General features: G+C 44.6%; 1 protein-coding gene and 2 pseudogenes across 1 annotated transcript; 2 read left to right on the forward strand and 1 right to left on the reverse strand.

The window, feature by feature from the left end:
• Positions 1-6,968: 6,968 nt before the first annotated feature.
• LOC136483468 (protein ZINC INDUCED FACILITATOR-LIKE 1-like) lies at positions 6,969-12,439 on the reverse strand (annotated as a pseudogene).
• Positions 12,440-14,106: 1,667 nt separating this feature from the next.
• Positions 14,107-20,290, forward strand: LOC136481409 (disease resistance protein RGA2-like; annotated as a pseudogene).
• Positions 20,291-22,575: 2,285 nt separating this feature from the next.
• Positions 22,576-23,474, forward strand: LOC136479313 (disease resistance protein RGA2-like). The gene is made up of 2 exons (XM_066477221.1): positions 22,576-23,036; positions 23,244-23,474. The coding sequence occupies exons 1-2, from the start codon at positions 22,605-22,607 to the stop codon at positions 23,472-23,474; spliced, it is 663 nt and encodes a 220-aa protein (XP_066333318.1). The 5' UTR covers positions 22,576-22,604.
• Positions 23,475-26,612: the final 3,138 nt, after the last annotated feature.

Below are 26,612 nucleotides of genomic sequence, written 5' to 3' on the forward strand. Positions count from 1 at the left end.
GTGTGCCCCGCTGTCGCCTTATGCGTGCGCCACCGTGTCCGCTGAGCCACGCGCGGGGTTGAGCCAAGGTCGTGGCCATTGTCGCCATGTCGATGTGGCAGTCACCCTACCCTACGTCTCACCTACCGCAAGCCCATGCCGCCGCCTGCCACGGCTAGGTCAGCCGACCCCAGCTTCAGGGTGACGGTGACGCCTCCCTAATTCGCCCTGTTCCGCTAGTCGACGCCGGTGAGCCACTCGGGCCCGGCTACCGCATTCAAGTGCCCTGCGTGCTAGCACACCTCTTTGCTCCATCTAGCTCTACCTGACATGCCTATTGCCCTCGCTCGTGCGGCCATGTCCACGTGTTGTACCCTGTCGGGTCATGGCCGGGTTACCTCTGTTGGGGCTGTGTCGCGTGAGGTAGCAGGGGCGATGCTCCGCCCTCTTCCCTTCATAATAACCAACTCAAAGCTTCCCAGCTCAATTCCTAGCATCAGTGAGAAGCAGAGGAAGTTAGTTAGATGCCCCAGTCTCATCGGGTCCAGCGGTGGTCTGGCCACGGCCAATTTTGGATTTTGCTCGCCACCGGTCATGTGCGCCGCCGTGACCAGAGGGTTGGGGTAAGGCCTGTAGGAGTGGTAACAGTTCAATTGCTCGTAACCCTGAGTTTGCCGTGACTCCTTCCATCCGTTGCTCGCGTTATTTTGGCCAGGGTGCTCGTTGTCGGTGGGGTGATGCGCCGGTGTCCATCGCAGAGCGCCGCCGCTTCGCACGGTCACACGTGGCTAGACCATCGCATTGCTTCCCTGCTTCAACCGTCAGTAGGGCGTACACCACGGTGAGCCACTGATGCTTATCCGCCACTTCTACTCTACCGAGCGTACGTAAGCTCGCCGGAACAGCCACTCGCCGCTGCAGCCCGCGACATTGCACCTCTGAGTCCCTAACCGCCACCCATCCTTGTGCGTTTAGATGTAGATGGTGGTCGGTCCCTTAATTCTGTCATTGAGAGCCTAGTTTGCCCGGCGTAACCGCCTTGTGCCGTCGGCCGCTGCGCCAGCGCGCGCGGGGATCCCAGGGACCTTCCCGTGATAAAGGTAAAAACATCTGAGGGTTTGGTTGCAAAGTTACTGACGATAGTAATAGTGCGCATAGTAGTCGTATTAATCTCTAAAAGCTCAGGGGCCGTACTGGGCTACCACGGCGCGCGCAACCGCGCCACGATGGGCTGTAAGGCCAGAAGGGTCGCTGCCGGCCCTTTCCTTTTTGTAATGTATTTTCTAATTTAGTTTCTAAGGTAAACTTATAAATTCAATATCAAATTATGTAGTTAACCTAAAATTGTGAAACCAATTTTGTTAGGTTCCTAAAATCATGATCTATTTGCTAGTATGTTTTGTTCATATAGTTTTATAATATTTTCAGGAGTTATCTAATTAATTTAAGATGCTTAATATTATAAGATATAAACTTGTAGGAATTTTGTGATAAAGTGATGATAGTGTTGGCTCTGAAACTTTCATAGTAAATTCCTCATATTATTAGGTGCTCACTGTAATTTTTGTAGCTCCATAATAATTAGTTTGCTAAGGTAGCTAAATGAGCCCTAGTTCAAAAATATATGTTTAATCAATAAAATGCCGAAACACCTTGGGATTTTTAAACTATAACATTTTTTCGGAGACAAAGCCTTACTTGACGACGCGGATACGTAGACTAGTACGTTAGTCATTTAAGCTAGCTCGTTAGCTTGTGGAGCGTAATCGTATTTTTAAGAGTTGCAATTACCATTGATTAATTGCGTCTCTATGTTGCATCCACGTATATCATAATAAGAACAACGATGGATCATGGAGTCGACTGAGGTAGCGAAAAAGATGGTGCCTTGATGATCGTGTCACCATGATGGAATGCTAACTTTTGGTTATATCTTATCTATGCAAGTCCTAGTGCATAACCCCTATTATTCTGCACTTTATCTTATGCCTGTACATTAAGTTTTAAGGAGTTGAATAAAAACCACTTACATATATATATATATTCTTATCCTATGAGTCCTACTAGTATGTCAGGATCGTGTAGATTGCTATGCTGTAGGATCCGGTAGAAGTCGAGTAATTACCTATCACTCGCGAGAGATAGGAAATCTATTATTGTTGTTATTACATTACTATCACATGGAATATATATGAATGATAATTGGAGACCGGGCGGAGTGGTACTTTGGATCTGGACTTGGTTAGGCATTCGAGCGAGGCTAGATAGGGACGGAGGTGTCAGTGAGGGAGAGAGAGATGGATAGGGACAGAGGGTGATGGCAACGCCGTTTCCTCTCGGTCCCACCTGGCAGAGACAGGGGAGGGGGAAGAGGGGAATGGCGACGGACGAAGGTGCTCGCGCCGATAACAGAGCAGGGGAGGGGGAGCAGGGCTCACTGGAGCGGCTTACGACGGCAGCGTCAGCCTTCAGGGAAGGTGGATGAAGGGTGGACGAGGTCCGTGGGGTCATGCCGCAGCCTGTGGTGGGATCGTCATTGGCAACGGGTGCCCGTGGCGGCGGTGGCGGCTCACCGGAGTGGTTGCAGCGACACTGTGCACTAGACTCGGCCCTAGAGGCCCTATTCTACTCAACTAACTATGTGTACGTGCATGCGGGCGGAAGAGGAGTGTAGTGGTGATGGTGGTGTGCCCTGGGGTGGCCTCTCTGGTGATGACCGACGGTCATGGCGGCTCGGCGGAGTGGGGCTCACGCAGGAAACGCAACACAAAGGCCTAAGCTACCTACTAGCTACAGCAAATGGAAGAGGAGAAGCTTGGGGACTCACCGGTCGCTCCAATCGGCTAGAGACGCAACGAAGAAGGAGGAGAGAGGGTGGCGCTGATGGCACCGGCGAACTCCCGGATTGGAGAAAGGTGGAAGAAAAGGGGAAAGAGGAGGGGAAAGGGAAAGAGGAGGGGGAGATGGGGTGTTCCCTCCCTCGGTGGAGCTGGTGGTGGAGAGGGCGAGGCGAGTGCGTCGCTGGCCGGGCCTATTCATAGGCGGCTAGGCTGGTGTCCCAGCGGCGAGATATTTCTCATTGCCATCCTTATCCATCATGCGGGCATGCCGCTGACCTCGTCTGGTCACATCGCCAAGGCTAGTGCTCATCCATGCGCTCGCTAGAGTGCTTTGGCGGCTACTCTGGTGGCTTAGCACGGCGGCAACCATGGCGTCGACTGTGGACGTGTTCACAGTGAGGGAGGAGAGGGAGAAGAGAGGAAAAAGGAGGGCGCAGTGGGGCCCCGTTGTCTCCATGCCTCCGCTGGCACCGGGGTGGCGCTGGTGGGAGTTAACGCCGTGGCTGTGCCGCGTACGGCCGTCGGACGCGAGGAGGACGACGAAGTCGACAGGCGGGGCTCGGGCGTCAGTGGGAGAGATGGAGGAGAAGGGGGAGCGGACGAAGCCGGGCCGAGCTAGGCTGCGGTGCTGCTGGGCCGGCTCGCGCGGGAGGAAGGGAGGGAGGAGGAGAAGGGCTGGGCTGCTGTTGTGGGGCCGAGAGGAGGGAGAGGGAGAGAATGAGCCCGTGAGGCTTTTCCCAATTTCCAATTCCTTTTTCTATTTCCTAACTTAATTATGCATATGTTTAAATGATTTCAAATTTAAATTTGAATGCATGAGTGTGTAAAAAGGGTGCCACCATAAGTTCAACAAGTCATGCAATCGTTCACACAAAGTTTCACACATATATTTTTATGTTCCTATGTTATTTTATTTAAAAAAAATATTTAGGTTAGTTATATTTGTTATCTCCTATGCAAAAATTAAAAAGTTTAAATTTTTAGTGATTTTTAAAAACTAGGTCAAATTTTTAGGGTGTTACACCGGCCGCGGCGAAGGAGGGCCAGCGCCGGCGGTGGCGGTTTAGATCTGGCCGCCCAAAGGTCCGGCGACGCGCCTGGGGCGCCGGCGGTGGTTGGGATGAAGGCCGGCGGCCATGGGGTGCGGGCGCGGACGGGAGAGCGCGGGGTGGGAAACATGCGAACATAATTTTAGGCAGCCCTCCTGGCCGAACAGGAATGGGTAGGGGAGGAGGGGATTCGGGTAGCCAATAAATTTGTTGGGTCTAGTATGCTGGAGCTGTTTTTTTTTTTTTTTTGCTCCTACTACCTAAATTAAGGATATATAGTTTGTTTAGGTAGTTTGCTGGAGACGCTCGATGCATATAGCATACTCCAGTCGTGACTTCTCATTTGACTTCCAGCTTGCTTATAATTTGTTTATATTTGCTCCACCACTACTGTGGGTAGCGTGCCTGTCTGCATACAGCAACAAAATGAATGTCGTAGCGGCCTCATCAGCCGTCGTCCTCGACACCAACCAGCATTGGAGGAGTAGTATAATTTGTACACGGACGCCAGCACAGCACAGTGCCATATATACCAGGCGGTGGCGTCAGCACTTGCGTCATCATCAGGGGAGCAGTCAGGTCGAGGTTGTTTGCTTGGCTGCTTGCGTTGCGTGCTGGGTACTACTGCTGTTGCTAGCTGCTGCTTAATTGGTTTGGTTTGATTTGATTGAAAGGTGCGTGAGCCTGTTCGCTTGCTCGTAAATGATCGTAAATTTTCAGTCAGGAACAGTGTTTTTCTCTCACACCAAACCAGCCAGCAGTAAATAATCCACGATACGATACGGCCTTCCAAACAGGCTGGTTGCTCGCTCGCTCAACCGTACCCTTGTTTCGCCGCGGGTTCGTTTCTCATCATCATCATGCATGCATCATCTCAATATAATTTCGATGTGATCTGATCTGATGCTCTCCTACTACTGCAGAGGAACGAAGAAGAGTCGCATGCAATGAACTTGCACTACTCCCCCAGTCTCCAGAGGCTGATGGCTCTACGCGCATTACTCCAGTTAATTAATGCGTTGCGGCTGGGTCGCTGGGAGGACCGGATCGAGGCAGAGATCCGGCCAGACGGTGTGGGACAAAGTGTATATAGGTTTCGAGAAGGAGATCGGGCACACGTTTGATTTTCTCGCTGCCTTGCCAACAATTTGGCTGGCTTAAAGTTGGTGAGCAAAAAAAGGAAAAATAGAAAACATCGGCATCAAGGTGACCTGGTTTGTACATCAAACAACAACCTGTATACACGTTATGAATGGTGCACATACATACTATGAGGGCAGTGAGCAAGAGATAGCATCTACGTATATATGACCATTTGATTGACACCAGAAGAAGCACCTGTCTATTTTTAGCCTAATCAGACACGTACGCATACATGCATACTACTCAGTAATACTACTACTACATTGGTCTTTTCAAAGTAATATATAAGAGCATCTCCAAGAGTTTGTCAAATTTTACTTGGCAAATCTTGTGATTTGCCAACTCCCAAAATTATATGTCAAGTAAAAAAACAATCCATCTCCAAGAGTTTGGTATTTTTGATTTGGTAAAATAAAAAAACCTGTTAACAAAACGAAGAGGCCCGTTAAGCAAATAAAGAGCCCCGCTAAAAGAACGAAGAGCCCCGCTAAGAAACGAAGAGCCCCGGATGCCAAGCCGTATACGCGCGCGTATATTTGCGCGCGCGGAGGGAAGATTTGCCAAGTTGCTATTGATGCCAAGTTGTTTTGCCAAATTGTTAGAGGCTATTTTTTTTTGTTTTATCAAAATTATATGGATGTCAAGTTAAGATAGCAAACTCTTGGAGATGCTCTAACTAGCCATTCCTATCACGCACGAATTCAGAGGGGTTGCATTGTTAACCACGTAAAATATTCTCGATCGACAGCTGGGCAACGTCACGTCACTTGCTACATATATGTGATAGTACTATTAGAATTGGAAGGACGACGGAGTGTGTGTGTGTGTATATTATACAGTTATAAGGATGCGTTTGACAGAACTTTCTTTCCTCCTGCGTTTGACTGGAAACTGCGATTTGTTTCGAGCGAAGAAGGTCCGTCAGTAGCCCAGCTGCCAGCGTCTCCGGCGTGGGCCGAACTGCTGCTACCTACAGATTCTACGGCCCACTATACTAATGGCTATATGTATGTTGATGGGCTGATGGCCACGTACGTAATGGATCCCATGCTAATAGCTCAACTGGTAGACATAATAATGACACATCCCAGTTTAGCGACCACACCGACTAGCATTTGCCTGATCGGCGTGGCTGTCTAGACGTTTGGATGCCAACCCCCGTTCGAATATCCGGATGCTAGCCCCTATCCGAACACCTGCGCCATCCACGCCCGCTGCGCACGCTGCTGCATGCGCCTGTCCGCACCTGTTGTGCTTCCTGGCCGCCCCGTGCCTGCTACTACGCCTACCCGACATTCATGCGCTCGTCAGGTAGGCTTTCTCCGCCGAGCTCGAACTGTCACGGCAAGATGGAGGGAAGGGAAGGTAGAAGAAAGGAAAGGTTGAGGCGCGCCACGCGAGGTAGGAGCCAAAGCCCTACGACAAGTCGTTGTCCGCCAGCCACCGGCGCCATTGCAACATGTGCAACACCAGATCTCTACATTTGAAACATCAAAATAAAACATTTGCAACATAAATCTGAAAACAGATTAAACACTTGAAATATGCTCTTGAAACATGCGGATGTAGCTATTGCAACATGTGAAACACCAAGATCTACTTTAGTATTGCGCATGACTTATTTAGTTTAGTATTGCGTATTTTGGGCATTGATTGATGCATAGGATTATTGGCTAGCCAATTATTCCTTTAGCCCAAATTCATCCAAAGAGAAGGCTAGTAGAAACTAGAAAGGGTAACTTTTTTAGTTAATCCTCTAACTACAAACTACTTGTTAATAGCCAACTAGATGCCACCACCCATATAAAAATATATATAGAGGAATTGATTCTCGCTTTTCATCTCTTTTTCATGACTAAATTAAAGCAGCTGTCTATGACTAGTATGACCCACTATGGATCTAAATGATTCAATGTCTCTGTAACTAAAAAACAGAAGAAGAAAAAAAGACTAATTCCTATTCATACTGCTATGGACTCTGGTGCGGCCATGAAGGGTTTGAATGTGAGGATAAGTCCAAGAAACTCGACGGCATTGAGAAGAAAAAACACCATCTGATCACCGGTGTATATGGAATAAGACGAAAGATCACACCACAGTAAAATCTTGCATTAACTCTAGTACTTAAAAAAAAACTGACCTGGAAAGAAGAAAGCATGCTGCCGTGCTTGTGCCCAAGAAAACCTGCATTTGTAGGTAATTAACAAACAAGTCATGAGGATCCAAAATGCCAAGAAGTTTGGCGCAATGGCTTTAGGAATGAACATAGAAGTAGGGATGTGGTGCTACAATCCAAATTTTATTCTCACAAAAGTAGTTAGTAAGTAAGTATACTCACACAGTGCCTGCAATTGCAGGAGCAATTGCCTTGAATAGGGACATTACTGTCACTGACAGTCCATTTGCAGCTCCTCTTTGGTCTTGAGGCTATTAATATGCAATTGGGTGTTCATCAGTCAGCTACATAATTCTTGCACCAGTCATTTTTTATAGATTGGTGTTGAATTCATCTTAACTTATGGGAACATACATACCACAGCATTATTTTGAAGGATGAAACTGCTCGAAATGATGGTAGCCTGATACAATATATCATGGATGAAACTATAAACATGAATTGTATATACAGATCCTAGGTGCTCTCCAAGTTATATGGAATCTGTCAAGGTGTTGGAGAAAAGAAAAATACTCACAGCAAGATTGATTTTCAAGATCGATGCAATATTCAGAATGATCGATAGTCCAATTTCTGACAGATATGTCATATAGGGATAGCCAAAGAGAATAAGTATGCACAGAATCTGCAAGATCAGGCACAGCATAAGACATGCAGGCAGAAGAGACAGAGCATATCTGCAGCTGAACACTAGCAGTTTTTACTCACAGCTGCAACTCGAGAAGTCTTGATAGGTCCAAGAATTTTATTAGTGTGAGGATATACAGAGAGTTGATATATAAGAAGACTGACACCTGGAAATGCAAGGGCCAAAAATACTGCCATGTGTCAGTACTGATACACGTATAAAGTTACATAGAAAAGAGTAAGGTGTAAATAACATTGAGGAAAAGCTCCCTCTTAATGAAAAACGGGTTGAACACCCGATCCAGAAAAAAAACATTGAGGAAAAGAAACGATAGCTAGACTCAGGGAATACTTTGAATGCTCTGTCCAGCTTCTGGGGCAAAATTTTAAAGTTATTTTCCACTTTATATCGATGATGAGCAGCCACAAATATTAATGTTGTGGTAGCATATTTGTTCTTGAGCTTCTGTGATAGACATGTGCAAAAGTCGGGCCAGGCAAAAAAAAAAAATCTTGACATTTTTCTGGCCTGAAAGGCTGAAAATCATGTCCAATAATGTCCCACGGGCTCTGTTGGGCTGGAGTTGTGGTCTGAGCTTGGGCTGATTGTTATTGTTTAGATAATAAACTAAATGGAATAAATGTTTTAGGCCTGCCTTTTTTTTTTTGGGTTCGGTCACTGCTGCCCAGGCCGTGTCCAGCAAGGGCCTCGGGGCTGGGCCTGGCCCAGCGGGGTAGGCCAAAAATGTTGAGGTCCATTATTTCCTAGCAACTTAAGTTTGACAGAATGGTAAGTACATACATTACACTATCAAGGCTGGTGAAAGTATCAAAATAGATTCCCCCCAAAAAGTATCAAAATAAATGTTACCTGTAATTGAAAGCACTTGACCTACAGCCTCAGATGATAAACTGAGGCCACCAAACTTCTTATCACTTTCAGTCCATAAAGAGAACACTTGGAGTTGACTTCAAATTATGTCATTATTACTCTTAACTACTGACAAAAATCTAAGGTTTGCTTATTACATGTATTTGTAGTAATAATGTAGTAGATTTATCATTGGACACCACACGTCAAATTTTCTTGTGGGTACAAGTTTTTTGAGTAAGGTCTTGGGTCGTGACATGTACAGGTTGCATATTAGGATTTATTAGGACATATATTCTATAGGCTAAAAATTGTGTTATACTAACATCTAGATAACTCGTTTCTTATAGCTGCAATTAATACATATTTATCCACTTAAAAAACAGTGTTGAAAACATCAAATACCTCGTCTAACAATAGGGTAAAATGGTTCAAGAGAGTTCAATTAATTGCAGAATCATCCAAAGTTAACTACAGGTATCCACAGTGGTTGTAACCATCCAAAGATAATTGTACTATTAAGAACACATTATATTTTGTTATACTAGGTCCATCTCTATCTGTATCATGTTAGTTTACACACATTTTATCTGTGCCTACTAATTATATTCTACATTTAGCACATGTTTGGTGAATGCATAATTAGCCATCACATTTCAGTACACGAAAACAATAAGAAACTGAGATCGAGGATAGTACCTCCGAATAAGCCATATCATGAAAGGAAAATACACAATATGTAATTAAGGATGACATAAAGGGCCAATTCTTGAATAAACTCTTCTTGTCATCCAAACTTGAAATTTGTTCATCCTTCTCTTTGTAGTCACTCTGGTAGGCCTCCAAAGCTTCAACATTTTTATTTTCATTCTGGTGAACTTTGTGCTTGTGTAATGTCTCCTAAAATAAACCCAAGATAATTTACTATAGAATGAGGAAGAATAAATTTGAGGGACAAAAGGTCAACATCGTGCAAATGAAATATCTTAAAATGTGTTACATTTTATTAGAAGAAACGGATGCAGCCTGTGCTGATATGTTCTACACAATGTGAGGTCTAGGGAAGGAAATTTCTAGACATTCTCATCCTTGCTTATTTTGCAAGGGGTCTAATTCGAATTGTTAGGACCTTTTATGAAATTTAAAGGAGGCATACCATCTATTAAGATAGTTGAGATTTCTTCTATGTAATCTTGATAGATCGTTGTATTGTGATTGATCATGGATATAATCGGATGAAACCATTTGCAACTATAATGGGTAAGTTTGTTTTGTAACATCATGTACAAGTTGCAGGTTGATCAGTAAGCTACACTAAGGTCAGTAAATAGCCTTCATTGTTAAGTATATTTCTAATTCCAAAGATGATATTTCTAACCAATGCGATCTCACGTACCGGCATCCATATGCAGCTCACAAGAACAACAGTAGCAAAGAGTGAGGTGCATAAGCATGACAAAAAATACGGAACCTGTTAAGTTTTTATTGAATGTAAGTATTCTAGAAATCAAGTATACTACACAATATAATAAAGTCTCCACTGAAGAAAGAATACCTCCCGAAGAACGAGTCAGGTGAAAATACATTTGGAAAATTTTCTGCAGGCTGTCATAATATAATTAGGTCACAATGCATTTCCAATTGTCATAGCCTAAAATTAGTGGATGTCTATTGTACCAGTGCAAGGTAGCCTCCTAAAGCAGGCCCAATGATCAGACCTATTCCCCAAGCTGTGCCGACCTAGAGTTATAAGGAGGGAACTTTAGAATAAAAAATATAAATAGAACAAGAAAAGTTGAGATTTCATCAGCATAGTCTTGTGTTTACAAGTGATATTCCCAATGCTTCATGTTCAGGCCTGCAAACTTCGACAGAATAAGCCTGTGAAAGTTACACATTAGTATAAAGTATATTAGTTGTGCAATACATCTCACATGGAACAAAATCCCAATTCACAATACCTTAATTGGCCCAAGCAAACCATTTAAAGCACCAAGGAGAAATCTTGTAGCTATTGCCATCCGATAACTAGTACTATGCCCAAATAAAGTATTGAATACGACCCTGAATATTAACAAGAATTAAGTTAGCGGAACACAGTATAAAAAGGAAAAAAATAAAATGGGAATAAATAAAATAACACTTTAATCAATAGTTGTAGTAGAAGCAATTCCTTTTACTAGCACAGAGAAAACGCCAAGTATGGCAACTGGCTTCCTCCCAAATCGATCTGCTGCTATTCCCCACACAGTTGAAGTCAAGCATCTACCAAGCATAAATGAAGCACCTGAAAATATCCATAAAAAAGTTCAAAACACCATTTATACTAGAATATCTCAAATGAGAAACAACAATTGTGCGGACTAACCCACAAATCCAGCATAGAATCCAATGTCTTCTGTTCTTTTTGCAACATGCAAGTCTCTAATCTAGTAAGTGACAAACTTGTTAGCCAAAAATGTTTCAAATATGTGCACGTACATGTGCATGTATATATGTATGATAGAACATGAATGGATCGAATAATCTTTACGGATCAAATGCTATATAATATTAGTTAACAATTACTGTTGAGTAACCAAAAAAATATCTTCAGTTATTAGGGTAAGAGGGCATGATGAAATACGTACCATGAAGTACAAGAAGGGGAATAATTATGACACCGGTAAAGCTGACAAATTATAGGCAGGGGAAATATGAAGTATTAAATATGCAATTAATATATGTGTGCGAAAAGAATATAATGAGGTGCATGTTAAGAATTATAAAATACAGGGTTCCCAATAATGCTTCTAGATCAATATGTGCTTATGGCTATATTTATTAATTTTATTTTTATCCACTAAGGCTAATTCTAGCAGCTTTCAGTGCACCTTTCAGTTATCCATAAAACTCTTTAAAGGTATCAGGGTTAGTTAATATATATAAATGGTCTCGATATTTTTTTTCAGAGGCAGATGGATGAAGAGGCCCGCATCGATTTTTAGAGGCAGGCTTCTTTAGTCCCTTGCCTCTGAAAATCTTTTTATAGATGCAGGTGTTGCTTGTGCGTCCCTACGCATTAACGGAGGCAACATTTTTTTTTCTGTCCTCCGAAATGAGCTGAGGTGTGTCCTAAGATATTTTTTATAGTGAATATTGATATTTTGTTGTTTAAGTAGATTGTAGAGAGTTTGTGCATAATTTTCCATAACTAAGAATCATTCATGAAACCAAATAATTCTTAGTATCCATAAAACTCTTTCAATGTCAGCATTTTCAGGAGGCTACCTAAACACACCCTGAGAAATGAGTCCACATGTTGACAAATGAGTCTACATGTCATTGTGCATGTACAGGATAACAGGAAAGTATCCCTGACTTATGTAACCAGGGTCCTTTTTAGCTAGTTCTAGTACTAGTACTAGTACTACCGGTGATGCCGCTCTTATATGGGCAACTACCCGGACTATGCTGTTGGAGTGTTGGTACTACATTTGAATATCCGATCACCCCAAATTAGACAGTTTTGGGCGCATAAAAACAGAAGCTTTCATAGAGGAACACCAAGCGACATACACAAGGGCATGCAGGGAGAGGGAGGACAGAGAAACTCCTTACAAGTCGCGAGGCAGATGATCCAGACATACAAGAACTCCCTGTACGGCAGGCCCTCCTGGAGCTCCTTCCTCCGGTCGTTGGCACAGCCCGGGCAGCCCGGGTGGTAAACCTTCTCCTCCTGCAGCAATGGCGAAGTGATGCTCTCCTCCTCCATTGGCTCGCTCTTCACAGAAGAGAAGCAGGAGAGGAGCAGAGCCGCCAAGTGAACTCACGCAAGAACGCCAGGAGCGAGGTTGAATGGAGGAGGAGATTGCGATGGTGAGGCTTGGTTTGGTCTGGTGACCCGCGCCAAAGCGGTTCCGTCACGGGTTACGTCGTCATCAGGGATTTTAATTTGCAGGAGGGACGACGAATGGATGCAGAGACGGTGTGGATTTTACTGCCACGGATCATGGATGAAGCGGCTGTGGTGTTGCACTTGTTGTCTCGCCTGCAAATAAAATAGAATGGGCTTGTTGTTAATGACCCTTGTCATCGTCGATAGAGTTTGGTCAGCGTCTCAGCCATAGTTTAATTGAGAAATAACAAAACCTCACCATCAACCGTGAGCAGGGGCGGATCTAGCTAGGCGTGTTTAACTGACCCCGATTAATTAAAAAAGTTTGGTAAACTGAGAGTGGAATATCACTGACCTAGCTTAAATGGGATTGGATATATAATCCCTACCCTCCTGATGGCATCTCTTGAGCCCAACTTCAGTTTCAGAAACGAGTTCAAAAAATAAATCAGGTTCAGTTCAACTATAGACCCCCAATTCAATAGTTACACAGGATTTGATCTCTTGGTAAAAAAAAATGTATATTTATATTTATGTAGCTAAGGAAAACCAAAAGACCACATGGTATAATAACTATACTTTTTTTTGTCATCAACGCGGGAAGAATTCCAGCGCCCTGAGGCCCTCCAGGCCTCTACTACTATTTGATTTGATTGCTACTGCTGGATCTCAGCGATAGTTTCAGAACTTGTTTGAGATAGCAAGCAGATACTCCTATCCTATCTCAAAGGTTTCGGTTTCGGAGCTGAAGTGTCCTCTCTCTATTTTTTTTTTGAGAGAGAGAGAGAGGACGGAGCTGAACTGTCTGAGAATTGCGATTCTCCTACACCATCATTGTGGTCTGGGACCTCAGTGATCCATTCTAGGCGACCTCGCTGCCCGTGTCTGGGACAGAGAGCTAATCGATGGAGGAGGAGGAGGAGAGCGGGGTGCGGCGCTCGGGCGCTGTCTCGTCGACTTCACCGTCCTGACTCCGCTCCGGCGCCCCCTCCCCGTCCGGATTCCACGCAGCCGCCGCGCGAACGGCCAGCCATTGACAGGTAATTTACTTCAAGTGCTGAGCCTGTGAACTCTCTCCCTCCCTCCATCTCATGCTCACTCACTCCCAACTGCTTCACGCGGCGCCGGTCCGGTGCCTCGCACTGATGCACGCGCGCGTCGTTTCGTTTCTGGGCGTCTTCGCATGTGTTCTCAGAAACATAATGACTTCAAGCTATAGTGAGGACCAGTTCTCCGGGTTATCGATCCACCAAGCTCACTCAGGCAGCTTCCAAGTAACTTCATTGCAGAATCACAGGCAGCTGCTCTACGAGGGACAACTAGTAGTGGTGGGTAGGTGACATCACGACCTAGGGACAACTAGTAGTGGTGGGTAGGTGACATCACGACCTAGGGTTTGGAGGCCACAGCTCCTTTGTCACTGGGCCCACATGTCATTGAGTCGGGTGGACCTACATGTCATTCACTGAAGTGGCCATCATTACCATTGAGCAGCGTTGAGTTCAGATATTAGTCCATTGTCTTGTACTATACCGCAAAGCTATTCAGCAAACAAGACCAGTCTCTCCGCCCTCTTCCTGCTTCCTCACTGAGAGATGATGGGGGTGGTGGATGCTTCCATAGGGTGGCTGGTGCAAACCATCCTTGGGAGCCTCACTGAACAGATCAAAGCCTGGGCTCGTGGTGTTGGGCTTGACGAAGATGTGGAGAACCTCAAGTCTGAGATGAGGAACGTGCAGATGGTGCTTGCTGCAGCCGAGGGGAGGAGGATTGACAACAAGCCACTGGCCCGGTCCCTGGGAGGGCTCAAAGAGCTGCTTTATGATGCCGAAGATGTGATGGACGAGCTCGACTACTACCGCCTCCAACAACAGATCGAACAAGGTACCTCACTCAGATCATGGATGTCCTGTACTAGTGTTCCATGTTTCTTGCCTTACTTCTGCCTTTTACAAATTGTCACGCCTACTTAGTCTTCTGTTTATCCTGCTACTGAGTTTATCTCTCTTGGTTAATTGTGGTTTCTTTTAGATCTTCAAAGGGCGCTAATGTGTCAAAAAAAAAAAAAAACTGACCCATGCCGTGGATTCGGCTTGTAATCGGATCGTTTCTTCTATCTTAATATAATGATGCGCAGTTCTGATGCGTGCTCGAGAAAAAAATGTGGTTCCTTTTCACATGCCTTAACTTGTGCCAATTGTTAGCTGTTTTAAAGTAATGGCTGTTTTTTCTTAAGTGCCTTTCTTTTGCTTGTTCACATAACAACTGCCAATTTGCTTACGCAGGGGATGGTTGTACGAATCCTGAGAAGAGGCCTGCGTCTTCTTCCACTCCATCTATTTTTCAACGAGCATGTAGTACTGCGAGCCGAGTTATTAGTTCGGCCTTGCATGGCAGAAAAAGGAAGAGAGATCTGGAGGAGCCAAGTCATTGCACCAAGCTGCCTTATGATATTCAACTTGACATTTCTGAGAGGATCAAGGGGATAGTAAATTGTTTACACAAGCTTGGCAATTCTGTGCGGGAGGTTCTTCATCTAGAGATCTCAAGCCCCATTGCAATGAGAAACCAGAATCAGTATGTGGCCATGAACACACGTCTGACAACTTCTGTTCCAATTGAAGACAAGGTATACGGAAGGGATGCGGAGAGGGACAAGATAATAGAGCTGTTAATAAATGGGAAATCTGAAGACCTACAAGTTCTGCCTATAGTTGGCATCGGTGGTGTTGGGAAGACAACACTTGCCAGATTTGTGTACAATGATCAAAGAGTCAAAGACCATTTTGATTTGAGAATGTGGGTTTGTGTATCGACCAACTTCGACAAAGTGAGGCTAACACGTGAGATCTTGGAGTATGTATGTACAGATAGACAGCAGTGCGAAAGAATCACTAACTTCAACATACTGCAGCAGATGCTTCTGAAGAATATTGAAAAGAAAAGATATCTGCTTGTATTAGATGATATGTGGGAGGACAAGGACAGAAGCGGATGGGTTAGCCTGTTAGCTCCACTGAGAGACAATCATGCACCTGGTTGCATGATTTTAGCAACAACTCGAAGACCATCTGTCGCAGAAATGATAAGCATAATGGATCCGGTCCAAGTGAATGGTCTGGATGAAAAAGATATTTGGTTGTTCTTCAAGGCTTGTGCATTTGGTAATGAAAACCATGAGGGCGATCCTAGTTTGCAATCCATTGGGCAACATATTGTTAAAATACTAAAGGGTGTTCCCCTAGCTGCACGAAGTGTCGGTGCACTTTTGAGCAGAAATGTTGGCTACGAGCACTGGAGGACAGTTCAAAACAAATGGAAATCTCTTCAAGAAGATACTGATGATATTTTACCTATCTTGAAGCTCAGTTATGATTTTTTACCGGTTCACCTGCAGCGGTGTTTCTCATACTGCTCTCTGTTTCCAGAGGACTATAGATTTACTGGGATATTTTTGGTCCGTGTTTGGATATCACAAAATTTTGTGCAGTGTCAAGACTCTACCAAGAGATTGGAGGAAACAGGGATGCAATATTTGGATAACTTAGTGGATTTTGGCTTTTTCCAAAAGATTGACTCGGACTATGTCTTGCATGACCTAATGCATGAATTGGCTCAGATGGTTTCGCTAAATGAGTGTGCCACTATAAATGGATCCAACTCTACGGACTTCCAACCAAGTGTTCGCCATTTGTCAATAGATGGACATTGCAGTATGCCCTATGACAAGTTTCAGAACATACTAGAGAATGTTGGGTTTTCAGAAAAATTGAGGACCTTGATGGTTTTCGGCAGAAGCAGCATACATTTATTAAGGTTCCTACACACTTTGTGTATGAAGTCAAAAAGTTTACGAGTCGTGAGGATTCATGTGACCCATGACAATGTCAGCCCTACAATTAGTTTCTTAAATCCGTGTCATCTTCGCTACCTTGAATTTGCTTGTGCAAATGTGGACCTTCAGAAGAATATCGTTCTTCCTCAAGTTTTGACAAAATTTTATCACCTTCAATTCTTCAACGCCGGCAGTGGAAGCAATATTTCTGTACCTACTAGTATGAATAGTCTCATTAATTTACGGAATATTGTTGCCCATGAGAAAGTGCACTTCGAAATCGCTGGTGTCAGCAAGTTGACCTCTCTTCAGAAGCTAAAATTCAAGGTTCGAATTGATGATGAATTTGATATAGATCAACTTCGATCCATGAGCGAGCTTGTAACTCTTGAAATTTCTCAACTTGAAAATGTGAAGACCAAAGAACAGGCCAGCGGAGCTAGGCTGATAGACAAAGAGTATCTGCAAAAGTTGTCCTTATCATGGAATGATATCAGTGTGGTCCTTGATCCTTGTGCAGCTAGGAGAACAGAAGATGTGCTTGAGGGTCTTCAACCTCATGAGAACCTCGAAAGACTATGTATAACTGGGTACAAGGGCGCTAACTCACCAACCTGGCTTGCCGGTAATGTGTCTATTAAGATGCTGAAGATACTTCGTTTAGAGAAGTGCAAGGAATGGAGATTTCTCCGTCTTCAATTGCTTCCGTTCCTTAGGAAGCTAAAAATGATCAGGATGTTGAACTTGGTGGAAATTTCAATTCCTTCTTTGGAAGAGTTGGTCTTGATTGAGATGCCAAGATTGGAAAAATGTCTTGGTACTTATGGGAAGGAATTGACGTCTGAACTAAGGGTAATTATCATCAAGGGCTGCCCTCAACTGAACGAGTTCACTCCTTTCCAGAGTTACTCTTCTTTCCATGCCGAGCAAAAGTCATGGTTTCCCTCGCTCCGCAAACTGGCCATCTGCTATTGTCCTCGTGTAATGTAAGTATTCTTCTTTAATTTTGCTTGAATAGTATTGTATTAGTACGCATTTGCAAATTTTGGCACACTTAGATAAATGATATTTCAGGAACTGGGAAATCCTTCCACTGGGAGGAATGCCGGAACTCAAGGCGTTGAAGTTAATGGACCTGCATCTTGTGAGAGAATTGTCAGTTCATTCTTCTCTGGAGAACTTGGAGTTGATTAAAATGCCAAGACTAGAAAGGTGCAGCGGGCTGACGGTTCCTCCATCTCCTCCTTCACTGGAGGAACAGAATGTGTGTCTATCTAGTCTCCATACACTCATCCTCCAAGACTGCCCTAGTCTGATGGTCTCCCGTCCGCTACCACCTTCTGCTCATGTACAGCAAATTTCCATCCAAGGAAAACTATCAATAAATATAAGCACCACATTGGTCAACATAGTATCCAGTGAGTCGAGTGTGCTGGATGACCGGATCTTAGCATTCCAAAATCTTAGGGGCATGAGATCGTTGAGCATAGGGAATTGTCCAAAATTGATTTCTATTTCAAGTGCAAGTTTCAGCCAGCTCACTGGTTTAGAGTCTTTGAGGATACACAACTGCTCTAACTTGCTGAAGCCACCCACCACATTAGAGGCAGCACCGGAAACCTTTCCTGCCCTCCCATTTCTCAAAGAACTCAGCATTTCTGCTTCCGGCATATCAGGGTTGTGACTAAAATGCTTCCTCATTTGCCGTCCCTTGAGCATTTGAGCTTACATGATTGTCCAGCAATAAAATGGTTATGGATCAGTCAACCTACAGAAACAGAAGGAAGCTGCAGTTTGTATTCCGCAGTGGCGTTGTCAGCAGAAGAACAAACACTATTGAAAGTGCCATGTAACATCCTTTGTTCTCTGAAGAGGCTAACTCTGTCTAGATGTGTAGATCTGGAATTTTATGGTGGCAAGGGAGGATTCGGAGGATTTACCACTCTTGAGGAACTAGTTATTCATGGTTGCCGAAAGCTGGGTTCATTGTTGATGAGCAGGACGAAAGATGACATGGATGTTGCATTACTCCCACCGTCCCTTAAGGAGCTAAAAATTTTTGATTGTCCCAACCTGCAGCTATTGTTGGTGAGGGATACGCAAGATGATACTAGTAACGTGGATGTTGGGTTACTCCTGTCGTCACTTGAAGTGCTTTCTCTTAATCATCTCCCAGAAAACTTGCAGTCCTACTCCCCTAAAGGCTTGGTCGACCTCAGATCCTTGAGACTCAGGGGTAGCCAATGTTTTAAGTGTGTACAGCTCCATTTGTGCACGGCCTTGGAGGATCTGCAAATTTGGGGGTGTGAACAGCTTGGTGCATTGGAGGGCTTGCAATTCCTCACCACTCTAAGAAGCATGAAAATTTCTAGGTGTCAACAGCTGGGTGCGTTGGAGGGCTTGCAATTCCTCACTTCGCTTCAAAGTTTGACAATTTCAAGCTGTCAACAGCTAGGTGCGTTGGAGGGCTTGCAATTGCTCAGCTCTCTTGGAAGCTTGGAAATAGAGATGACTCCTGCGTTATCTGCTGCATGGGAGCGGGATCCAAAGCTACAGGAGCAAGAACAGGGTGGAAATCAGATTGGACTGCTTCCTCCGTCAATTACCAGACTTGTGATCCGGAATCTCACAAACAATGTCCAGTCCCGTCTGCTATCCTGTCTCCCTGCCATAACTGAACTAGCAGTACGGGAAAGTCCAGAATTGACATCTCTACAGCTTGGATACTGTAAGACACTGACAGAGTTAAAAATTAGAGATTGTGAGTCGCTTGCTTCGATCGAGGGCTTCCAGTCCCTTACAAACCTGACGTCCTTCACAGTAGCTGCCTCCTCAGTCTTACCTCCATGGATGGAGCTTTTGTTGCAGCAGCAAGGGGCCTGTGAGGTCTTGTCTGGACTGGAAAGACTTGTGATATTTGGGGACACCCCTGTCCTTACAATGTCCCTCTGCAAACAGCTCACGTCTCTACGATACCTAGATTTGTGGGGAAACAGAACGAGCCCGATGGTCCACCTAACCGAAGAACAGGAGAGAGCGCTCCAGCTTCTCACCTCCCTCAGAGAGCTCCACTTTCGGGGCTACCCGAACCTCCTGTTACTTCCTGCAGATCTGCGAAGGCTTGTCTCCCTCGAGTCCCTGAGAATCCTTTCCTGTCCAAGCATCTCGGGGCTCCCGGAAATGCCAGCTTCATGTAGGCTTCGTGTGCATGATTGCAGCGAGGAGCTAGCTCAGCGATACAGAGAATGGGAGGACCGGAGAAGGGACTATTCAACCTTGCATGATGATTTGTGGTGAGAGAAAAACACTATATCATGACTGATAAGCATTGCTGATACGATCAAGCGAACGGGGCAATTAGCCTCAGCGGTAACTTCCAAGGTACTACGCTTTGTCTTGAGAATAAATTGGCACCCTCACCCTCCTCTCACTTATATATAAAGTAATAATTACTCACTTAATTAATCGTTCTGCAGACTGCACTCACACGAGACGTTGTACATGCATGTGCTGCCGCGCCTACCGTCTTGGATGTTCAGCTCAAATATTTGTGCGTGGCAGGTGTCAACGTGCATGTCATACAGACATTTGGTCTTGATCAATATGGTTGGTGCAGATATTGTGCATCTCCTGGATTGCGGCTGCCTAGTTTGTCTTACTGCTATCTTTGTTCGTTGGTTTATTCGTCGCTGCCATTTTACCTTCTCACGGGCATGAATGGGATTATTGGAGACATCCGGTGCTACCTGTTCAGCACTCATCTTGTATTTGTTTCAGTTGTGCCATTAATCGTCCAATGTGCTTACTTAGACCAGCATGTATGATTGCTGTTAACTACAAGGACAGACGATGCATGTTTGTACACAATCTTCATTCAATTCTAGGATGTGCATTATTCTATCCTTTATTTATCTATGGGCTGCGACTATTTCTATTGCTGCTGTTTATTTGCACTTGCACAATTTTCTTTTTTGCTGCTGCTGTCTGTTCGGTTCAGTAAGCCATTACGTGGCTTGAATGAAAAGTTTAAGACAGTGTTGCAGCCTGATGCAATCGCCTTGCATTGTGAAAGGTGGTTATTGAATTCTGAGGTATGGTTAGTACAACAATCCAGACAAGAAACAAAACTATTGCATCAAGAAGGCATGTAAACTACGTGCAAATAAATCACTGTGGAGTCACCACTGCCCACTGCATATGCATATCATCAACGCTCATAGTTACAGGCCTGTGGTTGGCTGCTGGCTGCTAATGCCATCGCGGTTTTCCCAGCTGCATCTCCGAACAACTCTCTCTTCTCTTCTCTTCTTTTCTTTTCTTTTCTTTTTTTAATGTAAAACTAATCTCTTTTCTGGTTATCCTACCATGATTGAGCCCGACAACATCCATTGTACGAGTAGGACAGCGAAGGGAAGAGGAAGAGCCGGAGAAGACAGTTGAGTCACAAATATCCGGTCTCAATAAATAAAATAAATAAGAGTTTCATGAGCATTAAATAAGTTGATGTGGCATAATATTGATGATAAGAGACATGATAAAAATTTTATGGGATGGAGATGAAACTTTTATACATTGTTTCAACGCATGAGAGTCTTGGAAATAGTGATCCCACTGAGACTAACCTAAACATACTTTTTCATTCCATATTATTCCCTCTGTTCCTTAATATAAGCCATATAGTTTTTAGCATCAATATTAACGCACGGCTTGGGGAAGGACGTGGGACCGAGGAAAAAAAAGGAAAATCAGACCATCTTCTCTCTCCCAATCAGATTGCTTCCTAAATCTAAATGATTGGTTGGAGCATGTGCTATGTGCGGTGGGAAGGTTTCCAAACTAATCGACGTGGAAGCTGATATGTACCTATATTTTAGAATTTTCTTTAGAAATCTATATGGCTTATATTAAGGAACGGAGAGAGTACCCAATTAGCGGTACAACACTACAGGAATGTCCTAGAAATACTTAAAAATAATAATTTTATAAGGGTATTTTAGTGATTTATTCTAGAAAGCACATCACCTTCGTAAGTCGTAACCATGTGTTAGTCCAAGGTGCCAAAATATTTAGAGATCGATGGAGGTTAGTAACTATCGTTAGTCACCTAGTCACAGGTACATACATCTTTAAGTAGTTTCAATCAATTTTTTAAAGATTTATAATATACGACGAACTAAGGTCTTTATCAAGCTGAAAGCGAGGATGGCAAAGTTCTTTCCACATTGTGTTGGTGTTGCAGAAGCAAACTCGAACTTAATTTTCTTCTATACGCAACCCAATTAGCTTCATTGATCCCTGCTACATTTCAGCCCAAATCGATATTTTTGCCTCTTCATTCATCAGCCCAGTTAACTTCACTGGGAGCCTGCTAGATTTCAGCGCAAACCCCTCACCGCCGTCTTGTACCACCAAAGCGTTACGCGTCCATGTCGCCGGCCGGCGGCGGTCGCCGCGCCGCCGCCGCATTCCGCCCCGTCGTCGTCCATTCAAGGAGACCTCACCGCCTGGGTCTTGGGATGAATTAATCAACGGAAGGGGGGCGGAACGAGGCGTTAGCTCGTCGTCGTCACCCGCTGGCGCGCCCCTCCCTGGCCAGATCCCACGCAGCAGCCGCACGAGCGGGCCCGGCAATGCCAGGTGAGCGGCGGCGGCTGCTGCGTGAAGTGCCTCCCTTCGTCTCACGCTCACCCCCTCCCACCTGCTTTCGTGCAGCGGCGGTGGGATGCCCGTTCTTCAGCTTCAGGTACTGTTCCCTGTTTACATCTGCTGCAAAAAAGAATTTTTTTTTTTACTCCACTGCCTTGCCTGTTGCTCCATCGGTGTCATAACGGAATACTTCGCTTTGGGACAAAGTCTAGCTTTGTGATGCCCGGACTAGCAGTAGTTTTTCCCTTTGTTGCTTCATGCAAATACGTGTTGTTAGGTGCTGACTACTACATATATACATGCTTATCTGGAAAAGAAGAAGGAAGCAACGCAAGAAGGCCTCAGTCAGCTTCCACTAAACTGCTTTGCAGAACCGAATCATTAGTGCAGGTGTGGACCCAAGACTTGACTCCCCGGCCTCTACCCTCTATTGCCCTGTATACTCCACACAGACATTTCAACGAAACATACCAACCTAGCAAGCAACCAGTTCATTCCTCTGACTCGGTCTGTTTGGTTTCTCCTCCCTCGTGTCTGCTGCCTTAGCTGCACTGGGAGGCGATGGATGTGGTGGGAACTGCTGTAGTGGATGCTGCAATCGGATGGCTGGTGCAAAGCGTCCTTGGCAGTTTCTTCACTGGAATGATGAAAGCATGGGCCCTTCTGAAGAATCTTGAAAACAAAAGATTCCTTCTGAAGAACCTTGAAAACAAAAGATTCCTGCTTGTATTTGATGACATGTGGGAGGAAAAGGACAGGAGAGGATGGTTTAGCCTTTTAGCTCCACTAAAACGCAATCGTGTACCTGGTTGCATGATTTTAGCAACAACCCGAAGACCATCAGTTGCAAAAATGATAGGAACGATGGATCCGATATCAGTTAAAGGTCTGGATGAAAAAGAATTTTGGCTTTTCTTCAAGGCATGTGCATTTGGTAATGACAGCTATGAGGGCCATCCTAGTCTGCAGTCCATTGGGCAGCAGATTGTTATAGCACTTAGGACCTGTTTGGCAGGGCTCCTCCTGAGGGGCTCCTCCGGAGGAGCCAGAGCCGTTTTGGAGGAGCCACAAATTGTGGCTCCTCCAAAATAGCTCCGGCTCCTCTATTTTTTACTGAAAAACGGCTCCTTCAGAAAAACATTTGGCAGAGCTCCTCTGGAGGAGCCAGAGCCGGAGCCGGAGAGGAGCCCTGCCAAACAGGCCCTAAAGGGTTGTCCACTAGCTGCATGGAGTGTCGATGCACTTTTGAACAGAAATGTTACCTACGAGCACTGGAGGACAGTTCAAAACAAATGGAAATATCTTCAGGAAGATACTGATGATGTTTTACCTATCTTGAAGCTCAGTTATGATTTTTTACCGGTGCACATGAATTTGATTGCAGCCCCATCTGCTGCTACTTATGTTTGTTTCTGTTGTGCCATTATTTAATCGTCCCATGAGCATATTTAGGCCAGCAGGTATGATTCCTGTTAACTAAGGGCAGACGATGTTTGTTTGTACACAATCTTCAAGAAGAAGAAGAAGAAGCTGCATTATTTCATCCTTCTTCCACTACCGGAATCCTCAAATTTGCCGAGTGTTTTTATGTTTGCCGAGTGTATTCCCTCGAACACTCGGCGAACAAGTTCTTTGCCAAGTGCTGCGCTAAAAACACACGAAAAAAAAAACACTCGGCAAACCATAGGGGGTTTGCCGAGTGTCAAAAAAAACACTCGGTAAAGAGGAGGTTTGCCGAGTGTTAAAAAAACACTCGGTAAAGAAATAAAATATTTTTTCTAGAAAAGAAGGAGAAGACAAAAATGAAAAAAAAAACTTTGCCGAGTGCTCAGATCTAAAACACTCGGCAAAAAAAAGAAAGAGAAGAAAAAAATGAAAAAAAAACTTTGTCGAGTGCCCCGATCTGGGACACTCGACAAACAAAAAATATCTACTTAACCCACCCCTCCCCCAGCGCCCCACCCCTCCCGTCCCCACCCCTTCTTCTTCCCCTCTCCTCCCGGCCCCCAGCCCCCCCTCTCCTCCCGCCGGCGCCGCCTCCCTCCCTTCCTCTCCCGGCTGCCCTCTTCCCCTCCGGCCGCCGCCCCTCCCCTCCTCTCCCGGCCCCCTCATCCGGCGCCCCCTCCCCGGATCCGGTGCCCCCTTCTTTCCACGGTGGCGTGGCGGCGGGCCCTCCTTCCCCGGCGGCGTGGCAGCGCGGATCCGGCGCGCCCCCCTTCCCTCCTTCCCCGGCGGCGTGGCGGCGCGGATCCGGCGCCCCCTCCTTCCTCGGCAGGGTGGCGGCACGGATCCGTCGCCCCCTCCTTCCCCGGCGGACGTGGTGTGTCGGCGGTCGTGGCGTGGCGGTGGCGGCGGCATGGGCGGTGGTGGTGGTCGGCGGAGCAGGGTGCTTGTTTTTTTTTATTTTTTTCAAAAAATATTTGCCGAGTGTTTTTTTTTTTTTGGCACTCGGCAAACCCGACGATTGACACTCGACAAATAGCTCTTTGCCGTTAAAACCTACGCCGAGTGGCGTTTGCCGAGTGCTACACTCGGCAAACCGTTTGCCGAGTGTTCCACTATTGTCTCTCTCTGTCCATTTTAACACAATAAATATATACTCCCTCAGGTCGTCTTGACTTTTTCACATTTTACATGGATAGTTCTCTTTTTAGCCTTAGCTTAGGCATGGGTCGGTTTTTTTAGTTGCTTGACTTTTGAATCTTGTGCTGCCTGAGCCACTTCTGGGTGCAGGTAAGCTCCTCTCTTCTTAATGAAATACATGCTCAGGCACGTTTGCGAAAAAAGAAGCGTGTATCTTGGTGTATAGCAAAAGCTATATATTTATAAAAAAATCTAACATGACTTATAATTTGGGACCAAGAGAGTAGATACCCTGTAATCTACGTCAGGTTGTGAAAAATATATTAATTACTCTATTTTTTTTATCTGTATTTATAATTTTCTCCCGCTAGCTATGCATATAGTTAAAACCTTATCTTGGTACTTGATTCGGAATATGTCTCGTGATATCTAGATTTTGACTTTTAACTTTTTTTTATCTTGTTAGTTGCTACATTTTTAAATTCTCACGATAAGTTGAAATTTGTGTTTCTTGCATCTTTCTTTCATTTTCATTTTTATTCGAAATAAAGATTTTTAGGTTGTAGATTGCACTTCGGATGGTATATGCGGACGTTTAAGCCTAGGCCATAGTGCTCAAGAAATAACACTAGAGTTTGAATTGAGATTTACGAGGGATCAATAATGTTAGACTCAAGTTGATATTAATATTGACTTGTGACTGCATAACTTCATCAATTTGGCTTGTGACTGCAAAGAAATCTCATGATCAACTCTAACCTATTTCGTGAGGGTTAACATAAGACACTCACCTCTAATTAGTAACCTATGTATGCATCTAATATTAATATTAAAGAGTGAAAATATCTTTCTTCTACTCACACTCTCGATATCTGTCCATCCCTCACTCCTAAGTCCTAACCTTTTCAATTTAAGTTTGGAGCTACAAAACATTCGTTAGCGCCCCACCACTTATGTCATGGCCTAGGCAACCAAGCCTATTTGCGTCGTACACTACCGGATTCAGCTTCTTTGCCGAGTGCCTCAGGCACTCGACAAAGGCCGATATACACTCGGCAAAGACTTTGTCGAGTGTTACACTCGGCAAAGGACGCTCAGTAAACAGTTTATCGGCAAAGACCTTTTTGCCTAGTGCATTTTATTGGGCACTCGGCAAAGAAAAGTTGCTGTGACGGCGAGCGCCATCGTGATGACGGCTTTGCCGAGTGTCAAGGTCAAGCACTTGACAAAGGTCGTTGCTTTGCCGAGCGCCGTTGACTCAGACACTCGACAAAGGTGGCCACTATGCCGAGTGCCACCGGCAAGACACTCGGCAAACAGGCGACCTTTGCCGAGTGCAATGGCCGTTGCACTCGGCAAAGCATGTGCCCAGGTAGTCACTTTGCCGAGTGTCATGGCCATTGCACTCGGCAAAGTGACTGAAAACAGACTTTTTATTTGTTTTTTACATCACATCCAAACAAACAGAAGATATATATAACAAATATCACCAACATCACATATATATCATCAGCAACACATATATATCACCAACACCACATATATATCACAAACGTCACATATATATCACAAACGTCACATGTCTCACAATATATCACAAATAAGTTCACAAGTAATCCAAGTGCTCCATCATCTACAACCACAATTGCAAATAGAAGTACCATTAACAACCACAAGTATCATCACCAAGATGGTCAATGAGACTGATTTGGTGAAGGATTCGCTGAAGCAGCTTATGAGAAAGATGGACATTGCAGTATCCCTTGTGACAAGTTTCAGAACATACTACAGAATATTGGGTCCTCGGAAAAATTGAGGACCTTGATGGTTTTTGGCAGAAGCAGCATACATTTATTAAGGTTCTACACACTTTATGCATTGAGTCATAAAGTTTATAAGTCGCGAGGATTTATGTGATGCATAATGATGTCAGCACTACATCTGATTTGTTAAATCCATATGATCTTCGCTATCTTGAATTTATCG

Source organism: Miscanthus floridulus, chromosome 9 (genome assembly GCF_019320115.1).
Source record: "Miscanthus floridulus cultivar M001 chromosome 9, ASM1932011v1, whole genome shotgun sequence".
NCBI lineage: Eukaryota > Viridiplantae > Streptophyta > Magnoliopsida > Poales > Poaceae > Miscanthus > Miscanthus floridulus.